Source organism: Octopus sinensis, linkage group LG7 (genome assembly GCF_006345805.1).
Source record: "Octopus sinensis linkage group LG7, ASM634580v1, whole genome shotgun sequence".
Lineage (NCBI taxonomy): Eukaryota > Metazoa > Mollusca > Cephalopoda > Octopoda > Octopodidae > Octopus > Octopus sinensis.
Genome location: NC_043003.1, coordinates 87846802 through 87868928, shown reverse-complemented (window position 1 = coordinate 87868928; position 22127 = coordinate 87846802). Strand labels below are relative to the sequence as shown.

The following is a 22127-nucleotide window of genomic DNA, read 5'->3' as shown; positions in this document are numbered from 1 at the left end:
TTTTTGTCAGTGAGAATATTTCTTTTTATAAACATGAGGAGAGAGAAAGTGTTTATGTCAATCAGGTTCAATCAATAAATTGTAATGTCTATCTTTGTCTGTCTGTCTCACTCTCTCCATCTGTGCATACGTGTGATTGTCAGAGCCAAAAAGTGTTGTCACCAAAACATGTTCAGTTCAGTCAGCCGTGCCAAACCATCTGCATCCAAACAGATGCACCCAGTCATCTCATGTAATTTGTATTGGGTTGTCCAGAAAGTTCGTGCCGATTTATAGTAGCTTACATTTCGACTTATTTTAGAGCATAGTTGAGTCCATAAAATAGGATTTGACTACTCCTCCATTTAGAGCACAGTTTAAGCTATCATTTCTTCGAAGAAGATTTATGTTCCTATAACCTGTGTTAATTCTGTGACCCTTTAAAATGGAAGATGAGAAAGTTCATTTTCGGCACTTGATGCTTTTCTTTTTCCATAAAGAGAAAAATGCGTCACAAGAAACCAAAGAAATATACGCAGTTTACGGTTATGTTACTTTATCTGAAAGAAGTGTATGGAATAGGTTCGCAAGGTTCCGAGCTGGAGATTGTAGCCTTATTGATAAAGAGTGATCAGGCAGACCACCTACTACAGATAATGACCAAATCAAGTCATTGAGAATAACCCACATTGCACAACCCGAAAATTGGCAGAAAGCCTCAACCTAACAAAATCCGTCGTTCATGAACACCATCACTTTGAATTTTGGGTACCACATGTGTTGAGTGAGAAGAACCTTTTGGATCGCATTTCCATCCATGATTTGCTTTATATATGGAATGAAAACACGCCTTTTTTAAAGCAAATTGTGACAGGTGATGAGAAATGGATTATCTACCAAAATGTTCAGAGAAAGCAATCCTGAAGTAAGTGACATGAGCCACCCTTGGCCACCCCAAAAGCGGGTCTTCACTCTAAAAAAGTCTTGCTTTGTGTCTGGTGGGATTGGAAAGGAATTCTGTACTATGAGCTTCTCCCAAGTAACCAGACAATCAATTCTGAGAAATACTGCACACAACTGAATGGGTTAAAAGCACCAATTCAGGAGAAACGTCCAGAATTGGCCAACAGGAAGGGTGTTGTTTTCCAATATAATAATGCAAGACTGCACGTTCCTTTGGGAACCAGACAAAAATTGCTGCAGCTCGGCTGGGATGTGTTACCTCACCCTCCATATTCACCAGATATTGCTCCTTCGGATTTCCATTTATTCAGGTCTCTGCTGAATAGTCTTAATGGTAAAAATTTCAATTCCTTGGATGACGTAAAAAGTTACCTTAATGAATTCTTTGCCATGAAACCACCTCAATTCTGGGAAGAGGGCATTTTCAAGTTAAAGGAAAGATGGAGATGCATTGTGCAACAAAATAGTTCATATTTGGTTGATTAAAAATATAATGGCAAGTATTTATTGACCTTTTTCTTTCTTTTAAAAATCGGCACGAACTTTCCAGACAACCCAATACATTTACTTATATGATTCTTTTTTCACTTCTTTGATACGTATAGTTCAGGCTATACTTTGTTGATGAAGTTGTAATAGACACTCATCCAGAGTTGTTGCCTGTACTTGTTGCCCCCAAATAAAAATTTTAATAGTTAGGTAATTGTTCAGTTTAAAGTAAATAAAAATAAAAATTAAGGGGGAGATAACTAGTAAAGCGACATAAATACGTCACCTCACTGTTAAACAACTGGATATTATTTACTTTGGAATTGATCAGAATGGCACGTGGAGGACCAGCGGGACTGCAATTCACTGTTCCTGAAATTCAAATCGTCAACTGTGAATTAATATTGGAATATCACCCAATTAGCCGAATCACGAGACAACATTTTTCAGTGGTTGGCACAGCGTCGACTAATTATGAATTTATACACGTGCGAAAATTCTAATTCGCCATGTTACCTTACTGCAGTATTTGTTGTTTAACAGTAAGTTGAGAAAAAGAAAGAAAAACAAAAAAGTTGACTTGCTATTTACTAGTTATCTCCCCCTCAATTTTTATTTACTTTTTAATATCCCTAAACTGAACAATTATCAATAGATTGACTGTTACTGTGCTTTCCTTGACGCATATTTATTTCTAGTTGTATTTTTAATATGACCTGCATTAAATATGTTAACAACTAAAACTCTCAGCAAAACCATACATCTACGCTTAAAGAATTATTTTTTAAAGAATTAATTAAAATAAAATAATTAGTCTAATCATTCAGTTTAATTGTTTCAATAAAAAAATTTTAGAGCATAAAATTTTCAAGAAAATCTTTATTTTAGATTCGAAATTTAGGAAACAGATTACGAAACGTTGGCTTATAATTTAATAATAAATTGTAACTTAGAAATGGCGGACTGCGACAAGAAAACTCTTTCCATGTCAGATTCAAGTTCACAGAGTACAGTCCTGAGTGGCTCTGAAAATACGGTTATTATGCAGGAGCATCCACCCAAAGAAGAGGATAAAAAAGAAGAAAACAATGAATCTGAAGTCTATCCTGGAATTGGAGATTATTATCTTGTTATGCGTCCAGACAATACATGGCGTACGGTCTTTCATAACGCAACATTTTCCATATTAAAATACTTTATTAGATTAATAGATATAATTCATTATTTAAAGTCTAAATCTTCTCAATACAAGATATCAATTCTTCCAATATTTACAAATATAAATCTTTTAATTTTCGTAATGTAGTTTATAAATCGAGTTGTATGTAGTTTACCGCGTTTATTTTTAATTCGTTTTTCTCTGAAATGTTACCCTTATTTTATACTTATTTGTATATAGCTTTGCAAATCTTTTTACACATTTTTCTTTAATTGATAACATTGCTTCATTAATGATATCTTCTGAGTTAGAAATGTCATACTATATCCCATATACATTTGTTATGAAAACATGTGCTTCAGGAACGAGATTCGTTATAACTTTTAAATCTAGCAATTTCTTGATGTTTAACCCGAATTTAATTCAGATCGTGTAGTCCTCTGACGAAAGGCTTTCCAGCTTGTTTTCATATATTTAGCATGACTAAATCACTATATTTTTTGTCAGTTTTATACATAAGACTGATTATATGTAACTGTGTTGCGTTTCCCCCTTTTTAAACCAATTCAAATGATATAGTTTTAATGGTATTATTGTAAAAAAAATAAAGGAGGGAAGATAAAAAGTAAATTAACCTTTTGTTTGTTGACAGTATAGATATGTGATATTTATAAGCTCCCTTGAAATCGTATTTACAATATAAATATTAATGCTAAAAATTCAACCTAATCCAAGAGTATATGGAAAAAATATTACAATCAGTTTGTTAGTATTGTTATTGTAACCTCGTTAACATTTGGTAATTTTTAGAAATACTTTTCAATATTGTTGAGTAATTCTTCAATATTAGTATATATTTTACCTATTTGTTTAATATATTTACATGTTTCATTTGCTTTACTGATCCCTGCTCAGAATCATTTCAAGCATATTAACCATTGATAGTAATAAGAAGGGGACATAACCGCCTCTAACATGTTTAGATATGATTGACAGTAATAGTCGAAGCTAATAGTGTTGAATGAAGTAAGGCTACACTATGTTCAGTATTTCAGTATTGATTCTAGAAGCATTATGAAATTTGATATTGAGTCACTACAAAAATTTCAAAGGGATTTCATGGTATCAGTTCCCCCATAGAAAATAGTTCACAAGATTTTAAAAGTTGATTTGGAGTTAATGAAATTATCTTCCCTCCACCTATATTTTTTTTCCCCTTGAAGTGACGGGTTGTAATGAAAATGAATTTCATGGATATCTTGCAGAGAAAATTTAGAGTGCATTTCAGTGTTAAGACAGAGCAGCTGAAATACCTTATTCTGCTTTCATTTTAATCCTCTTTTTATCATTCTTTTGTCTGTCTCTATCCTGTGTGCACATTCTGTGTGTGTATAACATCATTTTATATCCACTTTTTCAAGCTTGGATGGGTCAGGTGGAATTTTCTGAGGCAGATTTTCTACGAGTTGATGCACTTCCTATTACCAACCTTCACCTGTTTCCAAGAAAGGTGATATTTCCCCATGGCCAGACATGTTTTTCATTGAAGACTGGAAATGAACAACCTCATCTGTTTGATGGTGATGCTCAATTACAACCATCACATGATGTCTAGACAAGGATACACACAAAAACATACATATATATGTCTATATATGTGTGTGTGTGTGTTATTTTCTTTCAGTTTCTAACTATCAAATATATTTGATCAGCCTGGGGCTATAGTAGAAGACAAAGCCCAAGGTGCCATGCAATGGGACTGAACCCAAGATCACATGGTTGGGAAGCAAGCTTTTCAACCACATATACATACTAAAACATTTTAAAACTAAGTGTGATTGAAGACCCAAATGACACTTGAAAGTGAAAAAAACTTAGTACTCAGTTTCTTGTCTTTATATGCCCATTTTGTTTTAAAATAATATGTGTTGTATATTGAGTTTTAGATTAGTCATCATACATGAACTTCAGTTGATTATCTACATAAAACTGATTTTAAATGTATAAATATTATTTATTGTTTCGTTTTATATATCAGATGCAGCTGAAATTATTCAAACTCGAAGCAATGAGAATGCAGGAAGACATGAATATTATGTTCACTATGAAGGATGTAAGTTACATAGTTTAGTAGCATGGATCATTGTTATCGATGTTTTAATATTTGTTTTTCTGCCACTAGTAATGGAAGTAATTACAGAGATGTTATTTGTAAATTTCATCAAATCTTTTTTTCATCATCATCTCAGTTAACGTCCGTTTTCTATGCTGGCATGGGTTGGACAGTAACATGGAGCTGATCAGCCGGGGAGATGTCCATACTCCAATTGTCTGTTGTGGCATGGATTTTATGGCTGTATCCCCATTCCTAATGCCAATGACTTTACAGAGTGTGCTGGGTGCTTTTTATGTGTCACTGGCACAGGTATGTTTACGCAGCACCAATATGAGTGCATTTTATGTGGCACTGGCACCTGGAAAGGTCAAGACTGTGTGTGGATGACAGCAATTTTACTTAACTTGATGCATCTTCTCAAGTACAGCAAATTGCCACAAATCCTGGTCTCTTGTCATTTCCTCAGTGAGGCCCAGTGTACGAAGATCCTTTCTCACCACTTCATCCCATGTCTTCCTTGGTTTATCCCTTCCACAGCTTTCCTCCACAATTAGGGCTTGGCACTTCTTTATGCAGCTATCCTCATCTATATGCATCACATGACAAAACCAGCACAGTCTTCTCTCTTGTGCACAACATCTGATGCCTCTTATACTCAGTTTTCCTCTTGAATCATTTACACTCTGCCATGCAAGCACACTGACATTACCCATCCAGCGGAGCATGCTAGCTTTATTTCTTTCAAGCCTTTGTAGTCAAAGCCCATGTTTCACTGCTATGTAGCATAGCTGTACATACACAGGCATCATACAATCTGCCTTTCACTCTGAGGGAGAGGCCCTTAGTTACCAACAGAGGTAGAATCTCTTTGAACTTTTACCTAGCCTGTTTTTATTTTAGCAACTACACTTTCAGAACTTCCTCCTCCACTGCTAACTTTGTCTCCTAGGTAACAGAAGTTATCTTCTTCTAATGCTCTCCCCAAGCATTTGAGGGAATGTATTGTCTGCATTTTTAGTGCTTACTATACCTACACATTTACCACACACAAAGACTATTTTCTCTGTTAACCTTCCTTTGATACCACTACACCTCTTATCCGTCCAAAGCTTGCACTGGGTACAACATGGAGTTTCTACCAACATTCTTCTTACATATGCAGAGCCATTTCCCTGAAGGGATTTGTGATTTGTCTGTTTTTCTACTTACTAGGACTTTGATTTTCGCTAAATTAACTCTAACGCCCTCTAAGTCAGGTAGTGATTCAGCTGTAAGAAGAAGGTCATCAGTGTAGTGAAGCTCCCAGTAGCAGCTGTTCTTGAATTCCTCTGTTAAGACCTGGAGGACCAAGGTAAACAAGGGGACTGAGGACCGATCCTTTGTGAACTCCTACTTGTACACTGAGTTCATTGCTATACTCATTGCCAACCCTCACCTTACTGACAGTATCCCTGTACATGGTTTGTACAGCTATCCCTAGCACCTGCATTGACCATCAGATAAGAGAGCTGGGTATCCTGTTAAAAGCTTTCTCCGTGTCAACAGAAACCAAGTACAGATGTTTATTTTTGGCTAAATACTTCTCTGCAGTTGCCTAACCAGGAATATAGTATCAATTCTGCTTCTACCTGACACAACTCCAAACTGCATCCCATCTACACTAACTCTCTTCCTAATTAATTGAGCTATGATCCTTTTAGTGACTTATGTCTCCTGTTCCAGCAATTTGATGCCTCTGTAATTATTTCTGTTTCAGGCATAACCTTTACCTTTGTTGCCGCTAACTATAATGTTGCTACACCAATTGTTTGGTATAGCTCCCTCATGGACAACCTGACTTACTATACAGGCGACTTGGCCATGTCTTACTCCACCAGATATTTTAAGCATCTCTGGTGATTCCCGATGGGCTTTCCCTGTCTTCATATTCTTAATTGCTTTATCTACCAAGCTTCTATTGATTCAAGCTAGCTGGTTCCTCTGTTGGGTCTATTTTTATCTGAAGGCAAAATATTTCCCTTTCTTTGATCTCTACATTTATTGACGACTTGCCTTTTATATGGATTATATTTGGTCATCCTTTCTTTATCCCTTTTCTTTAACTGTTCATAATGCTATCATTTTTAGTTCTTAATCTGTTAGATACTTGTTCTTCCAAATGTTAGCCATTAAAGTCATTGTTAATTTTGATAAATTCTATTACAAAGAAAACCTCAAACTTTTTAACAGCGTTTATAACATTTAAACATGTGATTTTTAGTTATTTAAATGATCTAAATATTACAAGAGGTTCATAACTGCTTCAATTTTTTTTAGAAAATGTCTTAGGTTACAGTTTTGTTTCAATCAGAGAAATTCTGAAAATTTTATTTATGTAAATAATGAAACTAGAATGCATTAAGAATACTTTTATTTTTCATTACTTTTGGAAACGTGATGATGATGATGATGATGTAGTTAAAACTAATACATATTTCCATTGGTTGTTGCTGTATCACTCTAGAAATGATATTCGTATTTGCAGTTAATCGTCGATTGGATGAATGGGTTAATGTTGATCGATTTGATCTCCAGACCAAACTCGAAGACCAGCAGAACAAAGGCAAAGATTTATCAATTACTCTCACAGATCTTAGTGATGGTACTGACCGTAAAATCACACGGAACCAGAAACGTAAACATGATGAAATAAATCATGTCCAGAAAGTGAGTTGGAAGTTTATCTTTTGGTGTTCCATTTTATATCTGACCCAATCTTTTTATTTTGATTCAGGGACATAGGCATTATTGTGTTGTCAAGACATTTGCTTCCCAACCGCATGGTTTCAGTTCAGTCCCTGCACTGCAGGAAAGTGTCTTCTTTCCCCTTAGATCGACTAGGTAGAAGGAAACTAAAAGAAGCCTGCTGTATATGTGTGTGTGTGTGTACTATTTTACATTGTATCATATATTTGTGTAATATGTATACATAAGTATACATATGGAAAGCAGTAATTAAGAATGGAGCAGAAAAGTCTTTGCATCTGATATGGAGTACCTGAAATATTTGCAAATTCCATAGTCCAATAGTATTTATGGTCATCATGTACTAAACCCAGTTTCATTGCAGCTTCTTTATAACTATGGCAAACTACACCATTAATAGTCCTCTTATCTTCAAGCGATGTAGCTCCAGGAATATGATATAGTAAAGCTCTCAGATAGAATTGCTCTTATTCTTTTAGTGAAACAAAGTAGATACCCCCAATTGAATGTGATTGTTTTTTCTGAGATGCCACATTGTCTCACTATTATTCCATGTGTAAAATTCAGGGAAATCAGTATAGTGTAATGTACATGCAAATGAGTCAGCTGGTGATTTCTGGTTAACTTACATCCATTTAGTGAGAGTGGACCTGTTGTGTGTAGATAACGTGTTCAATATCATCATTGTCATTAAAGTAACTGTATTGATGTTGGGGTAAATGAACTGTAAGCTGTCTGATTGCAGGATATGAACCATGGAATTTGAACCCTAAAATATTCCAGACTATCTCTGATGAGACTACATAGCAGCTATTGATATAATTTTCAATTTTATCTTTGTGTACATGTCATGCATTGGTTTGTCCACTAATATTGACTGTCACCCAATCATGACCTTTATGAATGTATTTGCTAATATATTTAACTGATTTTACAGATGCACATATCTCTACATTACAATATCCTCCATATTTGACTAGGGTGAATATGGTAATACTGAATGATTATCTAATTCAACATTAGACTTTGTAAATGTAAATTTATTATTTCAATGTTGATAAAGTGGATAGCCATTATAACTGTGGAATGTATTTTCCTGAAAGTCTCTAGGGAAATGTTTTTTACATTTCCCATCAACCATACACGTTACTTTGGGTTTATTTCTTCCACATGGACCATGTAGCATGCTTTACGTGACATGTTGAAACAGAATTGGTTGTGTTTGTGGATTTGGAAGTTCTGCATAAACAAATTGATCATAATGTTCTGGATTTTTTTTTAATATGAACAACATATGACAATGGAGTAGTCCATGCTTTTGAAACTCTGTAGTCCGCATCAACCCCGCAACCTCTCCTAAAATATTTTTCTCCAAAATATCATGCAAGAGATCCCTAAATTTCATATTAAATACTCTGCCAGTTAAATCTGGTCTGTTAGCTGGTGTCTGTACTGGATAAAGTTTGTCTGGGATACTGGTCAAGCAATGAAAATTTTGACATGAATGTAAATTAAATTATGGAGTTGTACTTGCATAGCAAGTGACTTGATCTAAGATCATGTGCTGAAACAAAAACAGTTGCAGCATGGAAGATGATTGTAAGCCATTTAAGAACACACAAAAAACTATTAGATTCACTTCAACATTTATATTTAATTTGTGTCAAAATATTTTTGTCACTCTGAAACTGTGACCTGTTCACTGACAAAACTTCATGCTGCATCTATGCAGCACGAAGTTTTGTCAGTGAACAGGTCACAGTTTCAGGCAATCTAGCATAACTATAGATTTCTTCCCTCCTCCTTCCCAACTTTGGATGATCATAACTTTCAGAAAAACGGAATTTGTAAATGAAATTTTTATGAATATGTGTTGGGAGAAAGTGTTTTAGGGATGGGTGGGGTGGGGAATTTCGGAAAATTCACCGGAGTCCACTTCAATTCATCTTCACTTTCAAGAAAATGGATATTTTGTAATGAAATTCTCTACAAATATGCCTTGGACTATGTAGATTTCAAGGACATAGGAATTTTTGGGAAAAACAATTGAGTTATTTTTGTGAACTGTTCCCCACTTGGGAGTGTTTTGGAACAAGTCTATATTTGTTTCATTTTCTCTGTTTTGCACATTTGTGCATCCATAGATTTCTACACACACACACACACACACACACACATGTAATTAAAAAAGTTAAAACGGGGAATTATTTCATTCAATATCATGTTTATTATAGAGATTATGTAACAAATTATACTTTACACTTCTGTATTCAACTGTGCGTGTATATTCCTTATTTTTGCTTCTGGTGTCTTCTGCCTTTCTGTTAGAGATGTTTATCTGGGAATTTACTTTAAGTGAAAAAAATGTTGTATGCAACAGATGAGTTGTCTTAATAGCATATTTCTGTTATTTTTAGCATAACGAGTTTTCTGGTAAGGGCTTCATTTGCTTTCACTGCCTGTTTGTTGCTTCAGTAGAAATTTATGGATGCACAAACACACAAAACGGAGAAAATGAAACAAATATGGATGACTTGTTCCAAAACACACCTGAGGAGGGAACGGTTCTCGAAGTAACCCTCAATTGTTTTCCCTCCAGATTCCTAAGTCCTTAGATTCTACATAGTCTGAGTTATATTTGTAGAGGATTTCATTAAAAAAATATCCATTTTCTTGAAAGTTAAGACAAATTGGATTCTGGTAAGTTTTCCGAAATTCCCCACCCCCTCCTAAAACACTTTCCCTAAAAAATATTGTATATTCGGAATCTACATGATATAACACATATTTGTAGAAAATTTCATTAAAAAATATCTATTTTTCTGAAAATTATGATCATCTAAAGTCAGTGGGGGGCAGAAATCTTGTGGTGGCTGTAAAGACGGAAAGTTGCCGATGCATAATGTTGTTCACTTTAGGATGTAAATTATTCATTTATTTCAAATATAATAGAAATAAGATGATCTTAATGTTATCACATTAGAATTAAAAGTGAAAGAATGAAAGTGAAACTATATTATAGCCTTATCACATTATAGATGATAAACATCTTTCTTTATTATAGTACAGACTAGCTGAAGGTGACCTGCTCTACGTGCGGGTAAGAGTGTGGTTGTTACTTTCTGTTGCTTCCTTTCAGCACGTAAAAAGCACCATCCGAACGTGGCCGATTGCAGCGCCGCCTTGACTTGCTTCTGTGCCGGTGGCATGTAAAAAGCACCAACCGATCGTTGCCACTGCGAGCCCCCCTGGTACCTATGCCAGTGGCACGAAAAAAGCACCCGCTACACTCACAGAGTGGTTGGCGTTAGGAAGGTCATCCACCTGTAGAAATACTGCCAGATCAGACTGGATCTTGGTGCAGCCTCCTGGCTTCCCAGACCCCGGTCACACTGTCCAACCCGTGCTAGCACGGAAAACGGACGTTAAACGATGATAATGATGATGATTCTCCGTATTTGTTTCTCTCTCCTTTCTTTCTCACTTTCCCACTCTCTTACTTTTCTTTTCTCTCGGACTCTTACTCTCTATCTCGGACTCTTACTCTCTATCTTTCTCTTACTCTCTATCTTTATCTATCTCTCTCCCATTTATAAACAACAGAAGATCTTGAGTAAGTTGAGAAATAAAATATTTAGAAAGATCAATCAGAAATATGAGGCAGTGGCAATGGAAAGGTCTGCTTCAAGGCAGACAGCAAAACGCTAACATTTAAAAGGGACAGACGAACTTGCGAGCTGAATAAAAATAATAAAATATTGGAAACCAAAGTTTGAAGGGATAGAATCTGAGGATAGTAGAGTCACCATGGCTGGCATTTCTTAACGACGGACAGCAACGTAGTGTCAGTTTAACGGCTGATGTAAAATTTTGAACTTGATGTAAAAGAAAATTCGTAAACACCAAGTTTTGAAGTGATTCTTTCTCACGACAGTAGACTCACCATGGCAAGCATTCAAAACTTCTTTATCATGGATGGCAACACATTGACGATTAAAAGGCTGGCGCAAATTTTTTTAGCTTGATGTAACAGAGAATTCCTAAACACCCGCTCCTTGAAATTTTAATCCCCTTCCAGCCCCATTTAGACCCCTTTTCACATTTTGGTTAATATAACCCGATTTTATTCGGGTCTACTGGGGCCACATTTTATAAGATGAGGAATTTTGTCCTAGAGGTGACGCCTTTCATTTGAGGAAAAAAATAGTTGTCATGCAAACTTGCCAGCACTTTTAACATAGGTGTGCATATTTTCAGCTGAATCGACCGACTACGTAATGCACACATTATATATATATATATGTGTATATATATGTGTGTGTGCATGCATTATATATACAAATGTATATACAAATGAGATATATATCTGTATAAATTAAATTAGAGATAAACCACTAATAGGCAAATCAAACAGTAAAAAACCAAAAACAAAAATATTAAAAAAAATATATAATATAGAAAATATATAAAATATAAAATTGAAAAATTTAAATTATTTAAATTGAAAATAAAAATTATTAAATTATATTTATAATTTGTTTAAAAATATATATAACTATGAAAAAGTATGAAAAAGTTTAATATACATAAATAAAGATATATACACTTTGTATATATACATTATATATAGAACGCACACACACACATACATTATATATACATATTTATATATAGAACACACACACACACATACATTATATATACATATTTATATATAGAACACACACACACACATATAAATGAACGCAAGAATATGTGATTCATAATATTTGTTCTCATGATTGTGTGTTGTTTGGTAGCGATGATAATTCTCCCTATGAATGCAAACAGAAAGATCAAAGAAAGCCGCCTGACGAACTTATAAAGGGAAAGTGAAAGGGAGTTGAGGGGAATACATTAAATAACGGGAGTGGCATTCTCAAAGTTATTAATGAAGGAGAGTAAGAGAGGGAAAGGAGGAAATAGCGTGAGTGAGGAAGATAGCCCCTAGCAACCACACCTTTTAAGCTAGGGATTTCTAAGGTAGCCCACGAGCATTGTCACCTCATTCTACATGTCCCTGTAAATTTTGGAGCAAATCGGACGGGATGTAGTGGCATTGAAAGCGATCCAAGCGGTAAAAACACATTTCAGTTTTATATATAGAGAAGAAGATAGAGATGTGACTAATTCAGCAAAACATTACTTTCATTATTGAAACATCATCACTCTTGTAATACAACACTTTGTAATTTGGTGGAAATTGAAAGTGTGAAACTATTTTCACTTTCTAATGAAACCTGGTTGTTGTAGAGCAGTGTATGTCAAATAACTATGGCTGGTTGTTGAGATAATGTAAAATATATGTAAATGAAAATATAGTTTATTTGGTAGCAAAAAAATTACTGAATATATTGATACCCCATACATAAAAATGGGCAACCCAATTTTCGAATGCATAAGGGACATATGCATGCACGCACACACACACACACACACACACACACTCTCTCTATCTCTCTGTCTCTCTCTCTCACTTTTAGAACATGCATAAGGTATGAAACATCAGCATTTTTCTGTCACCCTCTATCCCTGTCTTTCATCTATAGCAACTCGTTTTCTGTCTCTGTTTCTTTCTCTCGTCTCTCTCTCATTTTGTGTTTCTCCCTCTGATTCCGTAAAAAATTTATTTCTTTATGCTTTGAAGAGAGCAGAAATTGAAAGAAGAGAAAGCGAAAAGGACAGAGAACAGAAAGTGAAAGATGTATGTATGTCTGTGTGTGCATGTGTGCACGTGAGAGAGAGAAAGAGTGAAATATGCAAGCATAGAAAAGTAGATGTTAGAACAATGATAATAATGATCAGTAAGCTTCCTGTCCGCTAACACTGCTGAGATGTGCCCTCTGTAGCTCAGTAACAAATATGAAGGAACTGCAACTGTCATGCTCTGGCCAACTCCTCCTCCCTGTTAGTCTGTGTAACAAACTATCCAGATTGTTAAACCATACAATATACAATTAAGTACAAAATTATGGAATGAGCTTAGTGGTCCTCCGACTAGGGTGGGACCATGGTATTTGTGGTGCAATGTTCTGTGAATTAAAACTAGTCAGTTGGTCAACTATTATGTGCCATAGTAAGATCTAGAGATATTCAATAACATCAGTAGAATGTTTAAAATTTTTTCTTGTAATAATTCTAAAATTTATTATTCAACTAATTGATTGTTTTCACCTGAATAATTTCCCTTGATAAGTTCTTCAGTTGAAGTTTGTGTGGATTCCTGTTCAACATTGGCTCCTTTGTTGGCTTGTATATATATTTGTTAAATGTTTATGTTGATGACTGGAGGAATTCTAAGATTAAAGTCTCTCCTACATTGTGTGCTTGTACAAATACACATGTTTTATAACTAGTGCACAAAGGAAAAAAGTGTGCACACATTTTCAAGAAATTAAATTTTTTAAATTGAAGATGATTTTTCACTTAGATGTGCACATAACTTTACAAAGAAAGAGAAAATTTGCACACAAGTAAATTTCTGCACACCCTCACTCACGGAAAAAAATTAGGAGGAACATTGTCCAAGATATTTTTGTCATTTCATATTTTTGTTTACATTGTTCTAAAATCTGAATTTTAAAAAAAATTTTAGACATATGCTGAGATGGACCCAACAACTGCAGCTCTTGAAAAGGAACATGAAGCGGTTAGATGAAAATATATTTCTGATTTCTTTAGTTATTGCTGATATTTATGTCTCAAGTTAATTTTCTTGACTAATGAGTAATTTATTTCTCTATATAATGTTTATTCCTTCCAATAGTACTGTTTATTTAGATATCAGTGTGTGATATATGGGGGCTTCCTTGTAACTACAAGAATATTTCAGCAAGACTTTGTCTGAATGCTATAAGGTTCAGTAATTTCATTTGTTGTTTCAAAATTGAAACCTGTTTTCATTCAGACAAGATTTACTTAAGAATGTGAAATTCTAGTTAGAATTACAAATAAACTATTTGCTTTTGTTAGTGTCTTTTGTTGTCAGCAGGAATGAATAAAACAAAATTTACAACCAAAGTATGTAGATCTAAATTTTATGTAACACTAAATATATATATATATATATAGAGAGAGAGAGAGATTGATTCAACATGCTTGTAAAGAAAATCCTAGGATTAATTATTATCAGAATATGTTTGAACCAGTGTTATCCATTGGTAGTTCTTGATAGATTAAGGATATTTTTGAAATATAAAACTAAACTATATTAACTTGAGAATTTTGATAAACATTTTGGAAGCTTTCTTTCATATTCCATCTTTTTTTGTTATAGATCACAAAAGTCAAGTATATTGACAAAATACAGATTGGAAAATATGAAATAGATGCCTGGTATTTTTCACCTTACCCTGAAGAATATGGAAAACAACCCAAATTATGGATTTGTGAATATTGTTTAAAATACATGCGTTTGGAAAAATCTTATCGATATCATCAGGTAAAGTGGAAAATTTGTTCACACCATCCAGTAAGATCAGCCAGATCTTTCTCTCTCCTCTTGTTTGATTTTGTATAAAACTCTATTTCTTATTGCAGAGTCAGTGCACATGGCGCTATCCTCCAGGAAAAGAGATTTACCGGAAAGGAACTATATCTGTTTTTGAAGTGGATGGAAAAGATAGTAAAGTAAACCTAAGTTTTATTGTAGATATTTTATTACGTTCTTTCTTCAAATGCAGTATTTTTATTTTTACTATTTGTTAGTGAATGCTATTCTATATAAAAGCTGATTACTTTGCTTGTTCTGATATTTTACCTATTTTTTTCTTTTTTAGATCTACTGTCAGAACTTATGTCTTCTAGCAAAATTGTTTCTTGATCACAAAACCTTATACTTTGATGTGGAACCATTTCTTTTTTATATTCTCACTGAAGTTGACAGACAAGGTTGCCATTTAGTTGGTTACTTCTCAAAAGTAAGATGTTCAGCTTTCTCTTAATTCTTCTGATTATCATTGTTATGTTGTAACTGTTAAGTCTGGTAATTAAAAAAAAATCTATCATAGTTTAAGTCCTTACATGTCACAATTTGTAATTTTTTATCATTGTATTGGATATATAATATAACAAAGTAGTGGGGAAGAAAGTATGTACATAACACACTACTATTCCTATTACATGAGACTCAATGTTCTATGTCAAAGGTTCACAGTGAACTGCTAGTTACACGAACTACCAATCACTCACACTTAAAGGGTGGTTGGAATCCTTCCACAACGTCTCCTCTTTTTAGAATCAGTTTCCCTTACCTTCTCCCCTTTTAAGAATTGAACTCCACTTTGAGTTTTAATATGACTTACATTTAGGGTTAAATTCCATTGTTTCCATTCTTTTCCATTTTCTAGTGCTATAACGTCTAGTTTCAAATTGTTTGGGTGTTGGTACATCAAATGTGTCATACAATACTTCCATAGGGATTTCATTTCTCATGACTGTTTTTTCTGTGAATCTTTTCTTAAGCTGGTTAATGTCTTTTGTATTCAGCCTTCTTTCCTTTTACCAGGAATATCATTTTTCCAATTTGTTTAATTATTATACCGTCCTCCCAGCTTTCTTTACCATATCTATAGGTTTTTAAAAAAAACTTTGTCACCTAACATGAAGAATTTTGAAGTATTTTTGTTGTTTGCCTTTTTTTAATTTTCACTTGGTATTAGCTTATCAAAAACAGATCTGACCTTTCTAACAAGCATCAGTTCAGTGGGCGACATGCCTGATTGTGTATTCGGATTAGGAATTACTCGGTACACTTTTAGAAATTATTGAAGTGCAAAATTGTCCATCACTTCATTGTTCACCTTTTTCGACGCCCTCTTGAAAGTGTCAACAAAACGCTCTGCTTGTCCATTTGATCTAGGATGACAAAGCATAGTGGTGACATGTTCGATAACAAACATTTTGCAAAATTTTCTGAACTTGTCTGACATAAATTGAGTTCCATTAACCGACACAATGCTGTCTGGAATACCATACCAGGTGAACAATTCATATAAAAAACATATTGTAACTGTAGATGTCGGCTTTTTACATTTATGCACTTCCAGCTTCTTTGAAAAACTATCCACCATGACAAGGTAATATGAACCCTTAAGGGGACCTGCATAATCAATATGCAGTCTGGCCCATGGAACATCTGTTTTTGGCCACAGTTGCCATTTAGTGGTAGGTGATTTTTCAGCTAAGGTACACCCTCTGCATGCTTTCACTGATTCTTCAATGTCACAGTCCATTGCTGGCCAATATACGTAACTTCTCACTAATGATTTCATTCTCGAAATTCTTGGGTGATTCATATGAAATTCTGTTAATAATTGCTTTTGTAGTGTGGCATGCACTATAACTATTTGTGCATACATCAACATATTGTCACACAATGAGAAATGGTTTGCATTTGTGTTGTGCATATTTTTATCTCTTTTAGTCTTCAGCAGTACTTTCATTTTGATAATAAATTTATCGTTTTTCGATTTCAATTTTATGTCTTGTAAAGTAACTGGCAGCTCACGAATGACATTACACAAAACATTTTAATTTCATTTTCTGCTTGCAAAGCAGCAATAACAGTATCTTCAAATGGTTCTGCATTTTTCAAAATCAGTCTTGATAGACAATTTGCATGACCTAGTCTCTTGGATGGTATATACTACATCTTGAAATCATAGTTTAATAATATTATATCCCTGTGTTGCAACCTATTAGCAGTATGGGTAGGAATTTCTTTCTTTGACCCAAATATCGATAATAATAGACAGTGATCAGCCTGTAGATGAAAACTTATACCATGTAAAAATGTGTGAAATTTTTTCACATCAAAAATAACTGCTAGAGCTTCTCTTTTGATTTGACTAATTTTTCTCTGCTGCTTTCAGAGAATGTGCGGCATGAACCACTGTCTTCATGTTACCATCTTTATATTTATGTAGCATCACTGCTACTATACTGTACTCAGAAGTGTCTGAAGCTACAACAATCTCTGCTGCATGATCAAAGTGTGCCAACAACAAATCAGATGTTAGAATTTTTTTAATTGATCAAATGCCTTTTGACAGTTTTCCGACCAATTCCATTTCATATCTTTTTCAGCAAATTATTCAGTGGCACCCTTACCTTAAGCACATTTTGAATATAATTTTAGTAATAATTTTCCAATCCTAAATATGCTTGTAAGGTCACTATATTAGTCAGAGGGGGCATATTTTTAATTGCGTCCACCTTTAACAGGTCTGGTCGATGTGCATTCTGTCAATGATTTGTCCTAAATATCTTATTTTCAGTAAGAAAAATTCATACTTTTCTTCACTCAAAGTAAAGCCATAATCCCTAATTTTTTTCTGATACATATTTTATGTGCTCTACATGTTGATCCCTGCATTCACTTTTAATGAGTATATCATCCAGATATGGAATTGCGAATCCACAGTCCGCTAACATTGCATCCATAATCTGTTGAAAAATTCCTGGTGTGACTTTTAAGCCAAATGGTAACCTGTTGTATTTATACAGTTCTTTATGTGCGTTAATTGTTAGATACTTAGAGCATTCATCATCTACTCTAATTTGTAGGTACATGTCAGAGAGATCCAATTTAGAAAATATCTTTCCACCATTTAATTTCACAAAAATATCATCCGGAATAGGTAGCAGATAATGGCACGTTTTAAGACATTTGTTTAAACCAGTGGAAAAATCAGCAAACACTCTGATTTTATTATTCTTTTTCTTAATGTACACAGTTGGTGCTGCCTATTTAGAATATTCCACTTTTTGGATAACTCTAAGTTTATCTGTTCTAACGCTGTGAACAGTACAGTTCATTTTTGTTTAAATACTGTATTTGAAACTGTGCTTTTGTTTTGGTACACAGACCTAATTTATCAGACAGAACTTCTGGAAAAATATTTTTTATTTGTTTTTTCAATTTGTCTGACATCTTATCTACTGGAGGAAAAGCCATTTTCATTTTTACAGAAAAGATTTATGGGGAGGTCCCATAAATTAAACAGTTCCATCCAGTCAGTACCGAACAAGTTTGTTGTATTATTTAACACAAAAGAACTTTAGCCTTTAAGGTTTTTTCACAAAAAGTAATGTTACTTATCAATTCACCCTTAAAATATGATTTTTTTTCCTGAAACACCACTGGCAATTTTTGAGGTTTCATTTAATTTAGATCTCCTGATCTTTTTTGATGTATCTGTGTTAATTATTGAGATGTTGCTGCCTGTATCCAATTGTAATCTTATGTCTTTGTTATTAATTTTTACATACACAAATTCTCTTTGAGGCTCATTTGTATTTTTTGTCACTAATAATCCATTTGCATGATTTTTTCTGCTTGTAGCATTTTATATTTTTAAAATAGCAGGGGCTGGAGGTGTGAGAGTTTTGGTGAAGGAAGAAACCTGTGAGAAGGCGGTGGAGGTCAGGAGAAAGAGTGACAGCGATGACAGTAGTGTTAGCATTTGAGGAAGAAGTGGTGAGGGTGATTTGTGGGTATGGTCTGCAAAGTGGAAGAGGGATTGCTAAGAAAGAGCAGTTCTTTGATGAAATGGTAAATGAGTGGGACTTACAAAAGGTTGCTGAATTGGTTTTGGGTATGGGTGATTTTAATGGACAATGTTGGGAAATGGATCCTTTGAGGGTGTGCATGGGGGAAATGAAATTGGGGAGAGATATTTGGAAGGAAGGATGCTGTTGGAGTTTTGTGATGAGAAAGAGTTGTGTGTGGCACATACGTGGTTTAGGAAAACAGAGAAATGGAAGGTGACTTTCAGTGCAGGAGGGAATGAGACAGATTGATTTTGTGTTGGTTGGCAGGAAAAACAGAAAATATCTGAGAAATGTGAAGACAATACCAGGGGAGTTGCACAGGTTTGTGGTTGCTGACTTGGATAAGAGGAAAGTTAAAAAGTGTGTGAGAAAGAGAACAGTTGAGAGGAGGAAGGTGTGGAAACTGAAGGAAGAAGAAACAAGAGCAAGGTTTGAGGAGAGAGTTAGGGAGTTGGTAAGCATTCATGCACCGGATTTGTGGAATTCTTTTGAAGAAGGAGTACTAAAGGCATGTGACAAAGTGTGTGGAAGGACGAAGGGTAGGAGAGCTCGAGGAAATATGTGGTGGTGGAACAAGGAGGTGAGGTACGTGGTAGTGAGGAAGAAGGAGGCGCACAAAGCTTTAGGACTGAGCAAATGAAAGCCAGGTATAATAGCATGAAGAATCATGCAAAGAGGGTGGTTGTGAGATCTATGAGGAATGAGGCTGAGGAGAGGTTGAGCAGCCTGGATGAGAACCCAGGTAGAGTGTTTTGGTTTATTAAATCAATGAAAAGTGATGGAAGAGATGTTGAGGGAGGAAGATGTATAAGGCGGAGTGATGGAAGGTTGAATTTTAGTGAGAAGGACAGGGGAAGAGTTTGGAAGGAGCATATGGAGGGAATTATGAATGAGGAGAATGAATGGGATCAGAGTGCTGTGATGAAGGGGCCAGTGAAGAGGGTTAGTCGGGAAGAAGTAGTGGAAGCAATGAAGGAAAGGAAAACAGGAAAGGCAGCTGGTCCATCAGAAGTAAGTGTGGAAATGATAACTGCAAGTGGAGAGATAGGGATTGTTGTGATGATGGAGCTCTGCCAGGGTATGCTGGATGGAAGAGGAATGCCAGAGGACTGGGCACTAAGTATGGTGGTATGGATATTCAAGGAGAAAGGGGATGCGAGAGGAGTGAATCTATTGGAGCATGCAATGAAGATAGTGGAAAGAGTGTTGGAGAGGAGAATTTGGAAAGGAGTGGATGTGGATGAGATGCAATTTGGTTTTATGCCAGGAAGGAGGACAATAGATGCAGTGTTCATTGTAAGGAGATTGCAAGAGAAATACCGAGATAAGGAGAAGGAATTGTACATGTGCTTCGTTGATCTGGAGGAGGCATTTGACAGGGTTCCAAGGAAGGTGATTGAGTGAGCATTGAGGAAGAGTGGTGTACTGGAGGTAATAGTGAGAGCAGCGATGAGTTTGTACAAAGGGGTAAAGACAAAAGTGAGAGTTGGATCAGAGCTGTCGGAGGAGTTTGCGGTGAAAGTTGGTGTGTATCAGGGATCTGTGTTGTCACCATTGTTATTTGCAATAGTGGTTGATGTGGTGACGGAGAGTGGAAGAGAGGGACTGTTAATGAGGATACTGTATGCAGATGACCTTGTTCTGATGAGTGAAACAATGAAGGGATTGAGGGAGAAGTTTTGAGAAGGGAAGGAGGTGTTTGAAAGCAAAGGTTTGAAGGTAAACCTCAGGAAGACAATGGTGATGGTGAGTGCGGTGGAAGAAGTGTTAGTGAGTAAAGTGAATCCATATAGTGTATGTGGGAGGGGGGTAATGGCAAATGCAGTATTGTGTACAAGATGTGGGAAATGGATTCATGGTAGATGTACAAAAATGAAGAAGGTGACCCCAAGACTGGCAAGAGAGTTTGTGGAAGATGTGAGAAAGGAGCTGGAGGGCTGGCGAAGTCAATGGAAACACTATGTGACGAGCTGGAGACGGTGAGAGGGTTTTGTTATTTGGGAAACAGGGTGGATGTGAAGCAGCTGTGACAGCAAGAGCGAGACTTGACTGGGTAAAGTTCAGGGAATGTGAAGCTTTGTTATATGGGAAAAGGTTCTCATTGAAGACAAAATAAAAGGTCTATAGGAGTTGTGTGAGAGCTGCAATGCTGTATGGGGGTGAGACATGGTGTTTGAGAGAGAGAGAGAGAGATGGTAATTTTGAGAAGGACTGAGAGAGCAATGGTGAGAGAAATGTGTGGTGTGAAGCTGTTTGATAAGAGGACTGAAAACTTGATGGGGATGTTGGAGTTGGAGGAATCAGTAGAACAGCTGGCAAGGGCAAATGGAGTGCGGTGGTATGGGCATGTGTTGAGGAGGGATGAGAAGCATGTTCTGAAGAGGGTACTAGAGTTTGAGGTAAATGGACAGCAAAAGCAAGGTAGACCAAGGAAAATGTGGAAGAGATTGGGAGGGTTGGCTTGAGAAGGGAGGACACCCAAAACTAGGCAAGATGGGGAGAATTTTTGACCAAATTAAACCATTGCCAGCAATTATTGAACAAAGAACTTCTTTCACTGAAAATTATCGATAAAATATTGTTTCATCGAAACAAATCCCACTTGGTTTCTTGGGCAGAATATAATTACTATATTTTTCGTGTTCTTATAAGTAATTGATATTTTTTTCTAATCGGACCAACTTTTACACACTTCTTTAAAGATTTCTTCGTGTCTACAAAAATATCCAGACAAGGTAATACCTTCTTCTGGGTTGTATTTGAATTCTCTAATTGAGTTTGCTATGCTGTCTGGCGAGTACAAACTTGAAATATTTTCAGATTTCTGAAGTATTTCAGACATGGTTGGAATCATTTCACAACAATCTGAAACAAAGAATGTTTGCTGTAGTTTTTGTTAATTATATTACCCACCCCTGTTTTTAGTTAATTCTGGCATTTATTTTAGCAACCTTTATTTATCATATAACCAAGTTTTACCTTTTAATTGGAAAGAGATGTAATTTGACATATCTATTTACACCAGTATACACATGCACTCAACGGCCTTCTGCACTGTTTCCACCTACCAAATTTCACTCACAA

At 35.3% G+C, this 22127-nt stretch overlaps 1 protein-coding gene across 1 annotated transcript in view; it reads left to right on the top strand.

Annotated features, from left to right (window-relative positions):
* Window positions 1–2373: 2373 nt before the first annotated feature.
* LOC115214037 (histone acetyltransferase KAT8) overlaps window positions 2374–22127 on the top strand; it is a 41211-nt gene continuing 21457 nt past the window's right edge. Inside the window, exons 1-7 of the mRNA XM_029783060.2 lie at window positions 2374–2585; window positions 4629–4703; window positions 7231–7412; window positions 14086–14139; window positions 14767–14931; window positions 15030–15119; window positions 15269–15409. Of these exons, the coding sequence (XP_029638920.1) occupies window positions 2387–2585; window positions 4629–4703; window positions 7231–7412; window positions 14086–14139; window positions 14767–14931; window positions 15030–15119; window positions 15269–15409 (906 nt within the window). The 5' untranslated portion in view covers window positions 2374–2386. The remainder of the gene's footprint in view (window positions 2586–4628; window positions 4704–7230; window positions 7413–14085; window positions 14140–14766; window positions 14932–15029; window positions 15120–15268; window positions 15410–22127) is intronic.